This window comes from Photinus pyralis, unplaced genomic scaffold (assembly GCF_008802855.1).
Source record: "Photinus pyralis isolate 1611_PpyrPB1 unplaced genomic scaffold, Ppyr1.3 Ppyr1.4_LG7, whole genome shotgun sequence".
Lineage (NCBI taxonomy): Eukaryota > Metazoa > Arthropoda > Insecta > Coleoptera > Lampyridae > Photinus > Photinus pyralis.
The window spans coordinates 39,146,649-39,166,872 of record NW_022170738.1 but is presented as its reverse complement, the minus strand read 5'-3'; the positions used below and the strand labels follow the sequence as shown (position 1 = coordinate 39,166,872).

At 35.1% G+C, this 20,224-nt stretch overlaps 1 protein-coding gene and 1 long non-coding RNA gene across 3 annotated transcripts in view; one reads left to right on the top strand and one right to left on the bottom strand.

The window, feature by feature from the left end:
- Window positions 1-1,729: 1,729 nt before the first annotated feature.
- On the bottom strand, window positions 1,730-6,557 carry LOC116176450 (carboxylesterase 4A-like). Of its 2 annotated transcripts, XM_031495030.1 has the most exons (8): window positions 6,324-6,557; window positions 6,130-6,267; window positions 4,819-4,966; window positions 4,581-4,772; window positions 4,350-4,534; window positions 3,971-4,303; window positions 3,773-3,920; window positions 1,730-2,190 (listed from the first exon to the last, which is right to left on the bottom strand). In XM_031495030.1, exons 1-8 carry the CDS (start codon window positions 6,456-6,458, stop codon window positions 1,889-1,891), a joined length of 1,581 nt encoding a protein of 526 aa, XP_031350890.1. In that variant the 5' UTR covers window positions 6,459-6,557; the 3' UTR covers window positions 1,730-1,888. The 2 variants fall into 2 exon arrangements, with proteins under 2 accessions (XP_031350890.1, XP_031350891.1); XM_031495031.1 differs by lacking the exon at window positions 3,971-4,303.
- Window positions 6,558-11,689: 5,132 nt separating this feature from the next.
- LOC116176641 overlaps window positions 11,690-20,224 on the top strand; it is a 63,716-nt gene continuing 55,181 nt past the window's right edge. Inside the window, exons 1-2 of the long non-coding RNA XR_004146481.1 lie at window positions 11,690-12,043; window positions 12,225-12,262. This is a non-coding gene — a long non-coding RNA (uncharacterized LOC116176641). The remainder of the gene's footprint in view (window positions 12,044-12,224; window positions 12,263-20,224) is intronic.

Sequence of the window (20,224 nt, the reverse complement as noted above, 5' to 3'; positions counted from 1 at the left end):
AATGGTAGCGAAAGTGGCTCGTTTATTATACACTAACCTTAAATCTTAAGGTCCCCGTCGGCGGCAACGCGTAGGGGATCCCTTGAAAACTGTAAAACGGTCTGCCATCATAATCCTTGCATACTTTTCCCTTTAGCTTTCCTTGTTTTACGGTCACAATCGGTTCGTTAGACATTTCCACTTGAACTGAACGGACACGGCTGTTATGCTATGTCTACAGATAAGATATCAAGGTACTGTGTGGAAACTTGCCAGGACAAATGCTAAAAATAAATTTATTTATTAATTCCACCAGAACGTTAATTTGTAAAATAGGCAACACGACTCGCTGGATGTACATATAAATTACGTATACATTTAGTTCGCCATTGCCTTAGTTAATTTAAATTAATGATAAGAAAACTACCCAATATTCTCATTAGCATTAGATTTTGATTGATTTTATAGCCTAAGGGCGTTGACCTGAAAAAAGAATAGCAAATTACCTCATTTCATCAAAAAGTAGTGAAGAATTTGGTTTTTTTTCCATTTTTTTCCCGTGGGGTTTGCGTTGCCAGTTTTTGCAAGCGAAGTCCACAAGTAACAAATATTTTCATTACGTTTTCTTCGATGCTGTCGGGAGAATTTCGGGGTACCCACATTCTTAAAAAGGTAACCCAATTCAAATTGAAAAATAACGACTGGCCCCTAGGTAGAAATGGGCAAAAATGAGGAACCAAGCTAATATCTCTGGACTCTTAAGAGATATTGTGAATTTTCAGTAATAATAGCTTTTAACAAATTTGAGTTTCAGATCTCGTAACAAATCTCTTAAAACACTAGAGATATTTACTTGATTCCACACTTTTGCTCATCTCTGCATACAAATTACATAAAGCTACAGAAAACCTTCCAGGATATGTGCTCATATACTTTCTTGCTTCTTTTCCAATTTGCATTTTACAATTACAATAGTTTTCCACCTGTACGACAAACTTCGGGGAAAATTATTTCTCCTATAATCATGCTTAAACATTTACAATATCATCTGCCACCACCTTTCACGAAATGTATTTAAGGCTAAAAAGTACTTACTGTATTGAGTCGCATTTTTAATTACGAATACAAAGATGCACGGCACACAACCAAAAACACCAGTTGGAAACTGTCAGTTTCAACAGGATGGTGCACCCGCGCACAACGCCAGAAAATGATTCCTATTGCATAAGTTGTTAGTTTAATGGATCGTCATTGAATTACTACAATACACCCACTCATTTATAAAAAATATCACGTTCCCATCTACCTCTACTATGCAAGAAATCTCTTCATCTCTGATATTCGATTTTTCTTTCATATCCTTGTAATTTATTTTTGTATATAAAGAGTGAAATCTACGTTACTGTTTTGATCTTCACCGTTTTTAATTTCTAAAAATTTAGAAGCGAATAATTTCTTTATGCATGTTTTTATAGTAGGAGAAACTATTTTTCCTATAATTTATTGATACAGCAGATTTTTTAAAATTCTTCAAAATAATTTAATAGATTTTGGTGATTTTTAATTAATACAACGATCGCTGTTCCTATTGCTTGATCATTTTTTCCCATTACTTTTGATTTTTTTATGTTCATTTAGAATTTTTTTTGAAATTTGTTTCTCGGATATAAAATACTGTTTTTTAATCAATTTATTACTTTTAATTTAATTTCTAAAATATATTTTTTTAATTTTTAGACCTTACATGGAAATTAAAAATTCCACTTAAATTACACTTAAGTTGGCTCCTCAGTAGATATTTCTATTATTAATCTGTGGACATTCAGGATGTGATCGTTCTACTGTAAGCAATTGTATATTTTTTATTAGACAAAAAAAACACTGAATCCGAAATTAAAAAAACCATGGTTTATCGCACTGAACACATTCGATCAATTCCGTCCCAAAACGCCATACGAATTTTTTCGGGGTTCACGCCGACTGTCAGGTTTTCACCGATATCGAGGAAGTCAATCGGCCCCTCCTTTACCGGTTTCCAGAGCACGTCGATCAGAGGATGTTTTTCCGTGGGGTTTGGGTTGTCGGTTTTTGCAAATGAAGTCCACAGAGTAGTAAATACTTTGATTCCGTTGTCTTCAATACTGCCGGGAGCAATCTTCGCGGTACTCTCGCTCATAAACAGGTAACCCAGTTCGTCTGCATGACACACGCCTGAAATCAGACACCGTTCGTAGATCTTTTTGAAATAACAGCCACATAAAGTCTGCGATTAATCGGATCGCAAATTCGTACCAAATCTACTATGTCCTATAGACAGGAATGGGCAAAATCAAGAAAATATTTCCAGAGTTTCATAGCAAGGTGCTAATCAATAAGAAATTCAAATATGAGTCCATTTTGTATAGTTACACAGAAATCTATAAACATACTTTCTAGATAAATAAGGGGTTACCAATTATGCAGCTTGAATATTCAGATTCCCGCCAAACAGAATATCCATTGGCGTAACACTTGCGCTTTTCACCTTTTATGAAGTGCACAAAATTTACAGCGAGAACTGTTCAATTCAAAACTGCCAGGCATGTAACATTACTTGTGGGTGGTATCTGTGCTAGCCACAGCAAATTTTTTAATTATATCCTACGCCTTTATTTAAAAAACACACCACTGTCCTATTTTCTATTTAATTGTTTGTTTCTGCTTATCTTGAATCAGCATTTAGTAATCTGCTTACTCTGATTTTTAAGTTTATTGGAGACTAATTATTTCCGCCATGTTATGTAAGAAAGTCATTCATTTCTTAAAATTGCTAATTGATGAAGTGTAAAAATCAGACACCTCTTACTCGAACTGTTAGAATAACAAAATCAGGTAAAACAGCAAGCTTATGGCAATTTAAAACCTTTTTTCCATCAACACGAGCATTTTGTCGACTTTCAGCACTTGAACCTTTTTCTCAAAATTTTAGAGTAGTTACAACGTATCCGGATTTGCTGATTTTTTCCAATACTTCGTTTTGTCTTTTTATTGTAAAAATCGCAACAAAACCAACAAAATCTATTCAAATCAAAACCTCCTATCTAAACTTGTTCTGAAGAAGTACAGAAAATGTGCAATTTTCGTCGGAAAACACTTCAGATTTTGTAAATAAAAAAGTTTGAAGAAAAATTCAGAAAATGATTCGTATGTTAACCTGGTGGAAACATTGGGGGCATTGGCATTCGCTCTTATAGCACAAGTCATCTAATTACTCCAATACACCCACTCATATAAGTTGGTTCCTAATTGGCTGTTTCTGGTATTAACCTGTGGACATTCGGGCTGTGGTAAAACAATCGCCAAATGTAATTTTTAATTTGTAATACTTTTGGTTCTTTATGTTTTTATAGTAGAGGTGTGTGTAAAAGAAGCAAACATTCAAAATAGACACATTTACAGCATGCTTTTAATGATGATTGAAACATTTTCTCAGAGTTGATGAAGGATTACATATAGAACCAACTAATTTGGTCGATAAAAATTATGTTTAGTGGATTTTGAGGTGCGTAACATGCCGTCATTTTGAATTTTAGGTCATTTCGAAAATTACCTACTTTTTCATAACCACTTACATTTACAAAATGAAAACTCATTAAAATTCTTATAAAAAACGTGTTCGGTTTTTCGAAACATACACAAGTTTCATGTTAGCTAAGGTAATAAAGGTATCCATCGTAGTGTGCCGATGATAGCAAATTTGCTGCCGAAACGTGTCCGATTAATTATTACGTACTCGACTAAGGAAATACCCTACCTGGTTTAGTAATCCCCATAAACCGTTTCTCGGCATTCAGTTGTGAGTCAATCGACACTCGATAGAAATAAATCGGACACCTTGCGGTATCGCGATGGTATCGAACGGTGTTGTATACGGGCCTCAAGAACATGTTGTCCGTTTGTAACTAAAACAAAAATCTACAGATAGTATAAAACAATCTGACCCAAGGATTACAAGGTGGAAGGCATCTGTGTTTAACATAGATGGCATTTCGTTATTGTAGAAGAACTTCTTGATTTTGTTCGCGATCTGTTTGGACAGTTCCGTTCCTTTGGCAACCTGCAAGCTGCATGCGATTTCATCTTCAAAGTCTCCGACCATTTGCACATTGTTGTATCTGACCGTAGCGTAGAATCCCTCTCTGGATGTAAATCCTATCATTAAAGGAACGTCGTGGTATCTACCTGATTTGATTATATCTATAGGTTCCTCAGCTAAGAAAGTTCCTTCGGTCAGGTATGGCTCTACAACAAAACCAAAGGGTCGGTGGACGCTCACGAGGTACGGCTACAAGTTTATTCATCACTTCAGTTTTTGAAAAGCCCAAACTTACTTCAGGAATTTTTTCTTGCAATTCAAAGAGTTCTTCTACAGCCAGTTCTTTGAGCACGTGGAGTAGTTCTACATCTGTCATGGAATTGAGCTTCAACGCTTTGGATATTAACGGAGTCGAATACTGGCCACGGCCTCTGTTGCTCAGCGCACTTCCACTCTGAATTATGGCCTTGTGGAATATCCCTACAGCCTTTTTGTACTATTGTATATGCACACCGTAAGCGCATACCTTTACTCAACGGTGACAACATTAGATAGTGCACGGACCCACCGCCTACACTTTGTCCAAAAATCGTTATATTATTAGGATCACCTCCGAATTGCTCAATGTTGCTCTTCACCCATTTTAAAGCCAAGACTTGATCCTTTAACCCCGCATTTCCTGGTATACCTAAGCTGGGATCTTTCAGACTTAGAAAACCTGCAGTTAGTGTTCGTTTTATAGCTCGCTATGCAAGTTATCGTACCCAGCATTCCTAATCTATAGTTAATGGTGACAAGCACGACGTCTTCGGGTACCAAAAAATCGGGCGCGTACAGCTCCGAGCTCCCGGAATCGGAAACGTACCCACCGCCGTGTATCCAGAACATTACGGGCAATAAAGGGGAATGTAACTGGAAAAAAAACATTTACATAATGGATTATGTGCTTGTAATCAACTGGACACACGCAACGAGCACATCTATTAGCTATTTATAAGGTAGCTAGAATGATTTATTTTATTCGCCTTATGCGTGGATTGTAATGTGATATCAAACAATGTTATTAATGGGGGGCGATCTTTTATAAAAGCAAAAAGCGGAGAGGTATTTTTCCTCTGCGATTCGAGTGGAATTAGCAAGTCGACTGAGAAAAAATGCCAAAAAATAAATTCAGAGTTTTCAACTTGATCTCTAATTTCCTCTTCCATATCTAGATCTCGAACTTTCACAACCGGATTACATACTTAAAATTTACAACTTTCTTTTTTGTCATTGAGCAATTTTCCTGGTTTGTCATTCAGTTGTGATTTTGACTTCATTAAAAAAGGCAAAAGGAACTTATGCTTTGATTTCCGATAAACATATTCGGAAATTAAGAATAAGAGTCAAATTGTACTGTAAAAAGAACAATTATTTAGTTTCAAATGAAGAATGTTGTGTATAGTGTATAAGTTTGTACGATATTTCAAGGAAGCGAAAACTACCCCTTTTGTAAAAAAATCAGTAGAATTGTCGGTGCTTTTTTGACTGTATCCGATACTAGATCCGATAAATTTTGCACCCGTAACAAGCGACTAATATCCATGGCAGCAATTAACAAGCAATTATATTACTATTACTATTACTATTACTATAACACTAAAGAAAACCCCAACGGTTCGTTATCCTCAAAATTTTTCTCGGAGTTTCCAATTTTCCATTGTACAGAAAAACAGAGTTCAAAAGCGTCCATCTGAAAGGGTCTGTTGTGATTTATGTTAGATAGGTATTTTTAATAGTGAAAAAATTAAGGGTCACCGGAATATTTATTTGATTGCTAGAAAGAAAAAGGAAATAGTAATCGGTAGGGGTAGTAAATGTGGACACGGATTTTAAAATGGATAAAAAGGGCAAAGTTTGTTAATCGAGCTAATGTTAAAGGGAGAAGGAATTTTAAAAATAACTCTCGTTTGTCGCGGATAATGTTGGTTGCCTATAGACATTGACATGGTTTTCTTAAAAATATACATGGCCCATATGTACACATGTAAGAAAAATTCCCTACGGTAGTAGGAAAAATGAATAAGTATACGCACAGAGGGAGTATATATGTTTAGGAAGAGACAATCCTCTGATCCCATGAGTTTTTGAAAAAAATTATGCCTAGCATAGCATCTGTTGCCTTCCTTAGTTGCGTCTAAGACACCTTCCCATTTATCAAGCGGGAGAGGAGCCTGAAATTATAATTAAATTAAGTTACTAAGAAAATCATAAGTTTTCAAGAACTTGCCTTAAATCTCAATTCGTTAACAGGTGGCCTGGCATACGGAATACCTTGAAAACTGTAGTATTTCCTTCCGTAGTAGTCTTTGCATTCCTTTCCTCTCAAATGTCCTTGTTTGACACTGACTAGAATTTGATCCATGGTTTCAGCGTATACGATTAACACAAAAAATACACGAATTTAAATTCACTCACTACTACGTCCATCAAAAGCATACGGTTAAGTGTAATCGAACTGATGTCTTATTCTTATCGCTCGTACGCTATCACTGTAAAATGGGTCACAAATAATTGCATAACTCTAAAATGACAGTCAAATTCAACTAAAACTAGGCGAATGAAAAGTTTTGGTCTTTTCCTTGTTAAATTTGATAGAGTAATTGGGACATTCTCCTGAAAACTGAAGTTATCCGCACTCGAAATGTTGTTGGAAACCTTTCAACTGCACCACCCTGTATGTAAAACATAGTTCCTCTCAAAGTATCACTGCACTCTCCTCGCACTGTCGGTTTTACCACCCCCAAATAAAGGAAAATCGAAAGTTGGATAATCTTAGGGAGAGGTTCAACTAGTTCTTGTGAGGATGCTGCCTATTTTCCCACTAAAAATAAGCCCAACAAACTCAATCAGTGGAATTGTTACGGTAAGGGCGGTAGAAGTGGTGACAAAATGCTACAAATGTGGCGAGTTAGGCCACTATAAGCGGAACTGCAAGAATTGCAAGGAGACCAAGTCTGCGAAGTGTCAGAAAGGGTCTGCGTTTGTTAGTCAAGAGGACATCGTCAAATCTGTGGATTGCCCCAATGTTTGGATTACAGATTTCGGTGCAACGCAGCACCTGCCCATGAACAGTAATTGGTTTTCTACTTTTGAGGTGTTTTTCCCAGAAAAGGACGTTCTAGTCGGAAATTGCCTATCAGTGAAGGCGCTTCGCAAGCGCATATTGAAATAATATTGAAATGATTGTGAGTGGTAAGGCTAAACAGGGCTATCTTGAGGATGTGTGGTTGGTTCCGGAAGTGGGCAAAAAAATAGGCGATGGAGTGGGATGTGGAAATTCAGTCCTCTAGATGCATATTTACGCCTTTTGACTTATTTAATAAATTACGAGTACTTTTTTGTTCCAAAATATATATTAATAATTCAAATATGTATACCTCATGTACAAGAAAAAAATTTCCTCTTATGTGATGGTTTCCTCCGTCTCTCCGTCTGTCCGTCTGTTCCTCGTCTTAACTCGAGAACGGAAAGAGGCCGCGATGTCAAATTTTCGCCAATCGATTTCTACGAGTTCAAGGATTAAAAGTCTGAAAAAGTACTGAAAATCGTATTTTAGTTAAAAATTGTTTAAATAGTGTACAAATTGTTTAAACAATTAAAATCTAATTTGGGTACAAGTTAGTCAAATTCAGAGTTTTTGATGCAACTAAGAAAATTTCAATCGGGCCAAGTGGGAGTGCTAACGCGATTTGAAGTTAGCACCTCCACTTTAATTGGTTTTCCGGCAGAAGTAAGCGAGTACAAATTAGTCTTTCATTAGTCCTAAATTATAGGCATATTTTTACTTGATTTGGGCAAAAGTGGGAGTGCCCATCTTTCTGTAGGTACATGTACAGATCTCATTACAAGTTCTTTCAAGAGAATTTGACAGCTTTCAGAAGCTCTGAGGAGACCTCAAAGGTTCCTTCGTTTTCTAAACCTTTACAGCAACCGAGACCCATCCCTCCCCCACAAAAATAAACACAACTATAAAAATAAATAAAGATTATTACAACAATAAATGAGTTTCACCTACAAACAGTTTAATTCAAATAGCAAAGAACATAAAACCGAGTACTTCAACCGTAATGAATTTTATGTAATGACCGAACAAGCGAAGTAAATGTATAAAAAGGAATAAAAAATGTTTTACAAGGCAATCTACTCAAATCGTGATTCCTAAAGTTAACTTTGATTGCCTTCCTTTAAGTTTCCAATTTCCTTTGCTTTGATAATTCTCATGTTTTTCAGTTTCACTCGTGCGGATTCTAAAATGGCAATTTCTTAACAATTATAATTAAAAGAAAGTGGGCGGAATTCGGGCTGCTAATAACTTGTGATCTAAAGATTGTAGCGAATCGATAAATTTTTTTTAAGTTTAAGTAGCTCACTAATGAGCAAAAGACTTCAGTAGTAAACGCTCTGTAAAATTTCTAATCCGGCGCCTTTTGATAAAGATTTTATTTTACTAAATTATAAGTATTTCCTTTTTAGGTTTGGAAACCATTAGGATATTTTGAAGGGCACCTTCTTGATTTGGAGTATCTTTCCTGCATACAAACTTCTTTCGCATTTTCTTTCCCTACTTTCTTCATGTCAATTGACATTGGCTGCTTCCGTTCCAAACTTTCGTCTGTACTGTAGGTAGTATACCTTATCATAAGCGCTTTCTGATGATAATTACCGAGAAAAGTTGGTAGAGATAAGACGAGCTGCTAGAATTTTCATCTGCGATTCTTTGATCCAGATGTGTAACTTCCTCAAAGCTGCCGGGAAGTTTACAACTTTGTTGCTTTGAAATATACTACACGATCTAGTTTTTGCCGTTTGAGCCCTTAAGGCATTTAACAAACATCGTTCAGCTCCAACTTTTCATTATAAATTTCAAAAGCAAAAGATAATACACTATTTATGCGAAATAATTGCATTATTAACTTTTGCAAGTCAGAACTGGCGAAAAATAGAAATACCTTTGCCTTCAAGCTTTACATAAACATTTCGTTTTTTAAGCCCTCATAGCAATAATCAAGCTTGAAATGATTATGTTTAATTATTCTTTCAATGAAACATGTAAACCTATAAAATAGGCAAGGTTTAATTGTATACAGATTTATATAAAGGTGCACTACCTCTGTTTCTTAAATCAATTCTGAGGTTTGAAGTTTAGGAAGATATTTTAAATACGTTTCAAAACTGGGAAAAATGTTTGAGGTTTCTATGAATTTTCTAATTGTCTCGCTTTAGTTCAGTCTTGATTTAAATATTGACAGGATACGTCGTTTGATCATATTTTGCTCGAAGCGTTATCCTAATTGTAAAACGAGACGATCAGCCAATTCAAGTAAACTCGAAAAGTACAGTATTATTGCCTGAGCACCAAGATTACATCTCGAGGCGCTTGCGCCGAGGGGTGTAAGGTGCGAAGGCAATAATAGACTTCTCTACCGTGGTATATATACTATTTTTTCACTACTAGCACTTGAAGTCCTCTAAATTAACATATTATATTGATAAGAAAGTGAACGGTTGGACAGAATTTTTTGTTTATTAATTTAACATGTCAATTAAGTAAGTAGTCAAACAGGCCGTATTTTGTTCTGTCATTGAGATATTTTCAAAGAGTAATTTCGTTCGAATTTTTTCAAAATGTGATAATTTTAGGGTATGTAATTTCTCTGGAAATGGCGGATGGTGGCAATTATTCATTTTAGAGAACTTGTCTAAACGTTTATTGAGCGAAATTTCGGGTTGTGTTTTCTAAAAGTGACAGCGTGACTGTTCTCATTATTGACTACTAGTTAATAATGTCCACATTATTAACCACTTTGAACAAATGCCGAGAAAGCCTACTTTATAAGTGGAAAAAAGGTTAATAATCATGTCATCAGACGCTAGTAGTGAAAAAAATATCTTCTTAAACCAAAATTTTATTTAAGAGACAGACGACCGATTGCAGGAAAGTGATTTATAATCAAAATCCTGGATTATTTGCCAAATCTGAGTTTAAACAAGAATTTTGATATTTGATTGGCTGCCTACTGCAATATAAAGTCAATCAAATGTCTTAATACCGGATTAAACAATAATCCTGGATTATTTTTTTTGTGCAACTGGCCGAGAAAGATTTTAATAATCTTTTTTATCGACCTTAAAATAAATCAATCGCCCATAGAAACTATTCATAATAAAAAATCCTAGTTTGTCTTTTAATTAATTAATCAAGTCAGTAGAGAAAAAAAATTGCATTGATCTGCATTACTTCTTCTAGCAATAACATTATTACCTTCGCCAACTAGTCCACGTTTCTAAATGCAACCCGAATTATTTGCGATTTGCCTAACTAATTTGGTTTTCTTAGAGCAATTACGACACTGCTTATTTAAATAGAATACAAATAAAAGGCTTTTACAACGTTACAGTTTTTGAAAACTATCCGTATATTAATTTCAAAGAAGTAATTTTCATTAGAAACACATAAATTATTTGTAGCTATTAAAAGCAAGAACATAAACAAAACGCGAATCAAATTACAAACCGGGGATTAAATAGCGAAATAAATTAGTCGATCGAATCAAAAGTGCAAATTTCACTAAATTATTCTAAACTCTCAGAGGTAATCAAAATAAGTTTCCGAAAAAATCATCGACCACGTGACCGAAACTCGTCAGCTTCTGATAGGTCATTAGATTTTGCAAGGTGACTGGTTTTGCGAATGCGCTTGGAAAATCATTGCACTCTAAAAGAGTTACTTTTTATTTCTTGTTAGCATTCGGTTGTCTAAAGGCGCGTAAACATTAAGAAATTATCCTAGAGTTTAACTAACGCTAAACTTAACGTGCAGGTTATCAGTTATTTTGCCCACATAACACAAAATAACGTTTTTCGCAGATAACCTGGACGTTAAGTTTGACGTTACTTGTAAACTTAAAAATAAGGATTTTTAAACAACAGCAACTAGAAAAGCGATATATGTAAGTTTTGTTTTTCTTTGTTTAGGTAAATGAAATACAACGTTTAAGTTATCTTTTGCTTTGTTTCACAAACTGTTATTGATAGGGAGATATCTTATACTTCATATAAATACTATAAGTATCGCAAGGATAATACACCTTCGGCATGTAGGTTACACCTTTTTCAGTTACCTGCGTGTCAATTACTATTTGATATTTGAATGTTCCTATAAAAGAATGAGAAAATGTTTAGCCTTCTGTAAGGAAAGCCCTAATATTGCGAATTTGATTTGAAAAGTTTTCTTGTAACATGCAAAAGAAATTCAAAGGCATTTTTCAGTTTCTATTTTGTGTATAGAAATGTTTATAAACGAGCAAACTGACGTGTGAAATCAATAAACAAAATTAAAATAAATCGTTTGAAGGCATGCCCGACGCACCATTTCTACCTGTTGCCTCCGGTTTTTTTCCTGCCGATTTGCTAAAATTCAATCAACGTAAACCGTATCAACACGGGCTCACTTAATATCCTCCTCAATCCCGACTTTTTTTTTGAAAAGCGTGCGATAATCAAGCATCGTGTGGCAGGTAAATACGCATGCCAATGGACCTCGAAATACGAAACGCAGTTCGGCGGCGTCCAGATCAGAGTTGTTAGCGTCGCTGTTGCAGCCTGACGGGATTATTTTCACCCTAGCGACGACGCCGACGCCGCGATGTTATTAATTTCGACGTCAGTTAATATCGCATCATCTAATGAAATTTACAACCCCCCGTTAAATTAGTGCGCGCTGAACTTTTAGCACTAACTCATAATTAAACGGCATACGTTATTATTTTAATTAACTCGAAGTGGATTAAGTAATTTTTTTTGTATTCATACGAAACTTTCGCAGAACAGAATGTGAAAAGAGCGCATTGTCGCAAAATGTGTTAGTTCCAAATTTTTATTACGAAACTTACGAAGTAGGTACTATTTAGGGTTGAATGGAACATAAAAACTTTGAAAATTTACAAGGTACGTGTTTTATTGGCCATGCTGTTTTGAAGATTAAATTGTGCGCTTCTGATTAAGATTGATGTCCACGCCAGAGTTAACTTAATTTTCCTTTCTGTATAATTTCTCTAACCTGTTGATCGAGGCGCCTTTATCTGTTATTAACTCACATATAATAACATTTATTTTTCTTTTGTTGCAGGTTATTCGAGGACGATCCAGGGACGATTTTAACAAATGGTAAGTTAATTGTATTCAATTACGTTACAATGGTACAATGCATGATGTGCCGCCGGAGCGAAAAACGTTCCTATTGTTAATAAATACCCATCAGACAGACTTATTTTAAAACTTCCATACCTGCCGGTCAAAACGTCATGGTTTGGCAACTTAACAATTAATGAACGTTAGACAAGCAATATTAAAAACTGTCACCTTCAGAACTTCATTAGAATATTACTTGTAAAATTTTGGCATTTTAATTAAAAGGTTTCCTAAATATGTGAAAAAGCGAGTAATTGCTTTTTCAACACAAAATATGCTTATGCCCCCTGCTGCAACCTCAATAAATAATTATAATTATTTGAGAAATTGTTCTCTTTACAGAACGAAATAAAACGTTTTCTTCTCAACATTGAGGGAACAACGACCTTTGGTGACTTAATACAAAATAAAATAAAATAAAATAAAATAATAAGGCTATAGGGGGACAAATTTTAACATCTTTTTAAAAATGCTTTTCTTTTTTTAATTTTTAGGGAGCGACATGAAGTGATGCACTTTTGCTTTTAAAATTCGAATCTACATCAACAACTACTATGTGCTAATATTTTTTTGTTTATTTGCTGCCATGGTTCTGTAGCTGTGGTTATTTTCAGTATTACAATAAAAAAATTTACAACTTAATTACAAACCCATTATCTAAAATAACCATAGCGCCGTAACCATGGAAAAAAATTGTATGTATGTAGATTCATATTTTAAAAACAAAGGAGCATCATTTCATTTAAAATGTCGAAGTCACCCCCATTCCTAAAAATTGATGTTAAATCCCCCCCCTTCCCCCGTCATCCTTGTTAAGTCAGCAACATTTTATAAAAATATTTCCATCGCCTTGTAACGCTTTGAAAAACTCACCCTGTATAATTTTATTATTGGAGGCAAAGCTGATTACTATTTTTTATATGTTTTGACGAATTCTGTAACTGTTACAGTGGCTGCTAGTTGGAATATAACCATTTAAAAATCGTTAGAGAAATATGCTGTTTTTACTTATAATAGTTTTCGCTTTTGTAATGTATGATGGTTAAACCTAACTATACATCCACATTTTAAAGAGTATTACTGTAGTGCGATAGGATAGGGATAGTTTGTAACTTTATTATACCACTCACCTTCTCCCAAACTCCGACCTCCTAGATGATAGTGTTAGGAACCCTAGATCTTACGTTGTGTCTTGTGGTACCCTAAGTTTCATTTTTAGAGGCCGTCGTCGGCCAATTCTTTGATTTGAAGTAGCACATAGTCAAGATAAATTGAAGATATATAGAGCTATTTAGGTTCATTCCAAAATTACCATTTTTAAAATGAAGTCTTTTCATTTAAAATGCTCACAAACATTTTAATGCGCCATGGGAAAACGAGCCGAGATTTCGAGTTAAGCTCAACTTATTTCATTTGAAGGTGAGGGTTCGCTCACTTATTTTCGTTGACTGAGCCCTTAGTTTTCGATCTACTTACGAACGAGCAATAAATGACAGCATTCGGGACCGGAGGGCCACGGGACCGCGGAACTGGTATTAGGAGATGTAACATCCTGATCCAGATCACAGATTACTGTCAATTGTAATATTAATCTTTTCAACTGCTCTAATGCAGCTCAAAATTACTTGAAGGAACTGTATGAATCATGCAATAATAAAATTAAAATAATGTTAACTAGAAGACAAGCAAGCAAAAGCAAAATTCCCTCCAGTTAAATTTAATATAAATTATGTTAATTCGCATGTTTTGTCAACTTAAATTCAATGACCAATAATTGACATCCAGACGCATAATTCCTAAGGGTTTAATTCTAATTACTCAATAACGTACAACGTAACATGCAACGTCTAGATTAATTATGTCTGTCCCTGTCTCCACCGCGAATATTAATATTATGATTATAAAGGCTAATTGCAAATACTATATCTAAGTAATTCAATTAATAAATAGTAATTGACAAGAATTTACGTTGTAGTGAAGTAGTCTAAAAACAGTTTAACGTCCAAATTGTCAATTTTTCATGAAATTTTTGCGATAGGTATTCTATCACGATTAGCGAGTTGTGCGCGGGTGCACCACCCTGTTGAATCCCACAGTTTTCAACTTTTGTTTGTTTGTGTACCGTACATCGTTGAATTGGTTATAAAAAAAATGCTACACAATGACTGTTATGAGCCATGTGAAAAATAAAGTTGAAGATGATTTCTCCGAAACGAAACGTTGTATTGAAAGTTTCTTGTACAGCTTAAGAAGTGGCAACGAGAATATGTTTTTTTAAAAATTTTTTCGTTCTGTTAATAAAAAATTAATAAAATAAAGACATCTGCAAATTTCGGTTTTATGGCATATCTTTGGAAGTAATCGGAATTTTCTGGTTTTCTTTAACGCATGATAATTACTCTGTAATTCCCTCACTTCTCTCTAATTTGACCATCTTGGTGTCTTTTATGGTTTCGGAGATCCCCATGATCTTGGACACGGTGTGTAAAGGGCTAGAGATTTAAAGGTTTTTTTTTGAGGTCTAGGAAGATTATTAAAATGATTCCTAAGACGGTTTTTTAAATACCCGAAAACGAGCAACAATTGGGAGTAGTTTTTTTCTATGTAATTATATAACGTCAGCTGACTGCCAGTAATCCTCTTCTGGTCTCTTAAGGAAAGGGTAAAGGGACAAATAATAACTCAATAGTCTTAATTAAATTGTGAAACGGTTGGTATTTCCTTTAAGGTGCAATAGAATAACACATTATTAAGTGGGGTAGAGCAAATAGTCAAACTACATAATTATAATGTTCGTGCACCAGCTAGATGCTTCAATGTGGAATGGGTGTGGTTCCGCCCCTGGGACCGACTACAGACTGCTAGGGCCAGGCTTCTCTTTGAGGTGCTCTGCCGTGGAAATCTGTAACTTTACTTCTTTCTTGAAAATACTGCGAAAATCTTCGTCCGCACCGTTAACATTACTTGATTCAGACGATGGCTCGCTCATGGCTTAATTTATTTCTTCAAGCTCAGCCTAATGGACCGATTGGCTTAAAATTGCAAGGTGCGCTCCGCGAAAACAACTGGTTTAGGTTCGACACCGCCTACAATCGCCACATTCCCACTATTTACACTCATATTTATAAATACCGCATTTTATCTGAACCGATTTATCTTACAACGACCAATCGTTTGATTACCCTCGCTAGCATAAGTTATTTGTCATTTAACATCGGTAACGAGTAAACTCTTTTTGCTTTCATTTAAATTACAATGACCCGCTTCATTTACCCAATCCTAAATATAATGTATATTATGTAGTGCAGTTTATGTATTCATTTACTTTATTTGCATCTGAAATTTTGAACCGCGATTGTTACTTTATATTGCTAATTCAGTGTTGGCTTCTTTACGGTTAAAGAAAAACCTGTGGTTATGAATAAATCATTAATTTCCTTACAATGCTAAACCACACATTTGCTCACATAAGCTTATCGTTGCACATCTACTTTTAAATTATGCATTTTTGCTAAACTCTAATTTTCTGTACATTCGGAAGTCTGGTTACAACTCCATTGTAACTGACTACACCTCAAAACTGATGTTTCCTTTTGTTTTGTATCACTATCAGTATTAGAAAGCTCTTGAAAAGTGTTAGTTTCTTAAAATCTTCTTAAAATCTCAATATAGCAAACTCAAAAACTCTTTCAGCCTACCGCACATCACCAGACTCGTAGCCGCAGCATCGATCTCCCTTTGACTAAACTGAAGAGCCTCTCCGTGCACTTTATATTTTGAAGAGCGAAATTCCGCAAGTTTTGCTCTTAGCAACAGAGGTAGCGGTTCGCTGAAAACGAACTCAAAGCGAGTCGGATGTTCACAACCCCAATTAGGATTAAGTTAGTTGAAACGGCTCGTCTAGTTGTACGCTCGTTATCATATTTCATGGCTTGTACCACATTCGAATGGAGTACTGTGTTTCAGTCGCTAAAACTTTTTTTCCTAAACGCAATATCGTATTATTACCTTTTTCGCGAGGGAACTGATAATGAAAGATTAGGATAATCTGTTCGCATCAGTTTTTCAGGACACGCATCGCATCAAGATCAACGCGTCCATTATGTGAGTGATGAAAACAATTAAAACCCTAAAACTCACTAGAGCTTCGATTTTTCGTTCTGTAGTTTTATTACAACGTGAACTAAGGGTAGGTGTGTAGCCATTCTTGGAAAAATGAAGTTAATTGACAAATAAATCACTCCAATGAGGTTAAAAGTTGTCGCGCCCTAAAGGAACAACTTTTATATTTGCAGGCTAATTCAATTTAACAAATTCGATAAATTATTCAGGAGCAATTCTAATATCTTAACTACTTTATACTGTTAATGGATCTAAAATTCAAATTAAATAGCCTTAGGCTTTTAATATTGTTCAGGTATATTTTATTTTATTTTTTCTTTTTCCATGTTAATTTTTTCTCTTTATGTGTGCGGTTTACATTCGTACTAAATGAAACTGATCCTCTACGGTACTGATAAAACGCACAGATCCGTTCCATTAGGGATATCATGATTACGTTAAGTAAACATCCCTGCAAGTGCTTAAAGGTATCTTTATACAAAGAAATTAAAGTAACTTACAGATATCGGTGAAATCGGTGGCTTTCTTTAAGTTACAAATATCAAGAGCCTCCTTTCAAAAAGCTCCCTCCAAGAAAAATTAAAACTGGATCGCTTTTGGGGTGATACAGTTGAACTTCGAGTGCTATGGAAATTTTCAGGATAATGAAACTTGTATTTACCTGGATCGAGTCAAATTCTCAAAGAAATACCTCGGATTATATGTCAATAAGTACTGCTACTGTTGACTGCCATTAAACGTTAGTGCTTTTAAAAATTAATAAATTATTATTATGAACTTTCAAAATAAATAATTACTTCACAAATTCAAACTATTATCATAATTTATGATCTCTCGCTTTTCTTGAATAAATACAGGAGTTTAGCCAATTTCTAAGAGAAAGGTAACAATGCCTGTATTACAATAAAGGTAGCGATTGTTTTCTGTAAAAGAGTACATTTCGATATCTCTATACAAAAGAGAACTTTTTAGGTACAAATACATTGTTTGAATAATCATCTTAGTGTAACAGTTGCTGTACAAAACAGTACGAATACAAATGCTAAGTAAAATGTAAACAATGCTCAGGTATGTTACACAATTAATTAGGTTATTCTATTAAACAGAGACAATGCTAAGCTAATATAATCTAAACATCAGCTCCATACAAAAGACGGCGTGTGTATCGTGAAAGCAAATTTATCGCATTACCATTATTAATTACATGAGAAATACGCTTTAGATCTCTGCCTCCTTTGTACCTACATAGATTAGTTCATTTCCGTATTTTCATAAAATTATATTATGTATCGAACGCATTAGGGTGAAATGAAAAAGAAGTGGACACAACCCATGTGGGTAAACGTAAAAATTCATAAATTTAATGAATATAAATGATTACGGTAATTGCGCGTAATGGCCATTAATATTAATGTTCCATTTCTGTTTCATGCAAAATTCAACTTTCCTATTAGACGCAGATTACTATATGCATCGCTGGGAAATGTATTCTCTCTTAATGCATATTAATATACGCTTAAGGAGTCCGTAAACCGACAGAATCCGGAATGGCTCTGCGAATTTCGCCGCACCTTAGACAGTTTGATCTATATTTTGCTTACTGACCTAATTTGTGTCGTAAACTATTACAAACTGGAAACCAGGATGTTTTAGTCGGCGTTCTAGTATCTACAGGATAGCTGTTCGGCAACCGACTTCTGCCTCTTGACGATCGACTTTTATTCTTCCAACGTTGCTTACTTTTTCGTGGTAAACCCGATGGCACTAACATAAAACGCAATTCTAACGTTGGCGGTTTTTTTTAAATTTTGTTAATACTTTGGACTCAAAAACAGAATTAATGGCTGAGCAAAATCCTACTTTGCATACTTTAATTAAAATTGGCACTTGCCACATTTGTTCAAGTAGCTTTTATCTGTGTGTAGAAAAGCTCAAAAAGCATTACGCCGTTGTCTTAATACTAAAGGAGGAAAGCCATAGTTTAGTGCCCCCAATGAGCTGTATACCTACGCCGCGACTTTATGAAATCCTGCAAACCAATCTATTATCTAGGCCGGTGTAATCTTTGACGTCCTCTCCACTTAAATTGATCTTTCCCTCGCGTTTATTTAGGCCATAGTACATCTACCCCAATAAAAAGGAAATTCTCATTGTACCATTTAAATATTTCTCGTCCATGTCGTTTATAATGGCCGACCAAATTTTAAATGTCGATATGTGTCCGTGTCGTCATTTTTCTTCATTCTTGTATTCGAGCATCGATCTTATTGCAGAAAAGTGACAAATGATGCTTGAAACTTGTCGATACATTCGCGTTACGCGCCAAATGGACGGACGGCCATTACTTGCCCATTGTTTGGTTGGATATGCCGCATCATTGTAGCAAGATTTATTTGTTTGCCTACTTTTACTGTCGAGGGAAACTGAAAAACAAGTACGAGTAGGTACATTTTCAAATTCTAGTGTTTGATGATGTCTTAGGAATTGTTAATGAGATTGAGGTATGCAGATTAAAGAGAGTGTTTTGCTTTCAATGTCGCCTTATAGAATCGCAAGACCGATAAAAATTGAAGATGAGCGCAAAAAGGAGTTTTTGAACAGTCGGAAGGGAATTCGCCTTTTCCAGACTACGCTAGCTTTTATAAGGGTGCGATAATCGTATGATGGCAATAAATACGAAATTCCAATTCAAATTGGCGTCGTTTAATATGTAAAATTTCACAATTTTCAAATTACATGAATACAAATCCTTTCGATTGTAATTTACATTATTAAACAAATTCAACTAAAAACAATTAATGTTTACAAGAGGGATGTGAAAATTGAATTTTTAAAACATGTTTCCTGCAGTTGATGTTTTTCGACGGACACAAAAAAGTAACTGGGTTTCTTCTGTACAATGGATACAGCTTAAGTTCGTTCTGATTTTTGACTTCCTCTCCACTTAAATGGGCCTTTCCCTTGCGTTTGTTTAGGGTATAGTAGATCTTTCGCCCGTAACCCCCATGTTTTCATTGGGGCCTTGTAAACGCTTACCAGAACACTGAAAGGCTTCCCAAAGCAAACTCCTGGAGCTTTTGTTCCCTTTACAGAACATCCGGCGCTATCCCAGAACGTCCAAGATTTTTAGTTCCTACAATACTAGTTAGTCCCCATAGTTTTCTGGTACTTTTGAAGGGGTCTTTTCTAGACATATATTTGTTTTACCTTTGTAAATAAATTTCGGGCATATTTCAAAGTTTAACTTGTATATATGCCCGGATCCCGTTGCTGAACTAAGAAAAGGGCCTAAAGGTATATGTGAAGCTTGTAGAAATGCTTTATATGCGTTTAATTGCTTTGGATAACTTTAGATTGCTTTGGAAAGCACTCTCTAGTTTCAGTTTACAGTTTACAGAACTAATCGATCCTATGCAGCTCTAGGAAATGCTAAAAATAAACTATAAGCCTATGGGAAGAATATATTTTAAGTCACCAGGATTCTGAAGAACGCGATAAGTTTTGAGAAAGGTTTTAAACTCTACAAAAATAAGTCATGACGTCAGGTATTTTATACACTCCAGGGACGTTAAACGTTTTTCCAGAATATTATTCGGTTTTCCAAAACGACATGGGGCCCCTTCAAATCCCTGAATTCAGAATTTTCTAGGTTCTTTCTAAAGCGGTTTGCAACGTTCAAAGCGTTAGGCTCTTCCGAAAACCTTCTAGGTTCCTTTCAGAGGTACTTTTTCGAACTGGATACGCATTATTTCTTTGAAAAGTAATAAGGAGATTTGTGTTTGATGACGAAAGCGCTCTGGGCTGATCTAAGACATA

What these genes read in the sequence shown, in the direction of transcription:
- LOC116176450 (XM_031495030.1), bottom strand. Translation starts at nt 6,458, where the DNA reads ATGGATCAAATTCTAGTCAGTGTCAAACAAGGACATTTGAGAGGAAAG. An exon ending in TTAACGAATTGAGATTTAAG is followed by an intron (nt 6,268 to 6,323) that starts GCAAGTTCTTGA and finishes TTATAATTTCAG; the next exon opens with GCTCCTCTCCCGCTTGATAA. An exon ending in TGCAAGAAAAAATTCCTGAA is followed by an intron (nt 4,304 to 4,349) that starts GTAAGTTTGGGC and finishes ATAAACTTGTAG; the next exon opens with CCGTACCTCGTGAGCGTCCA.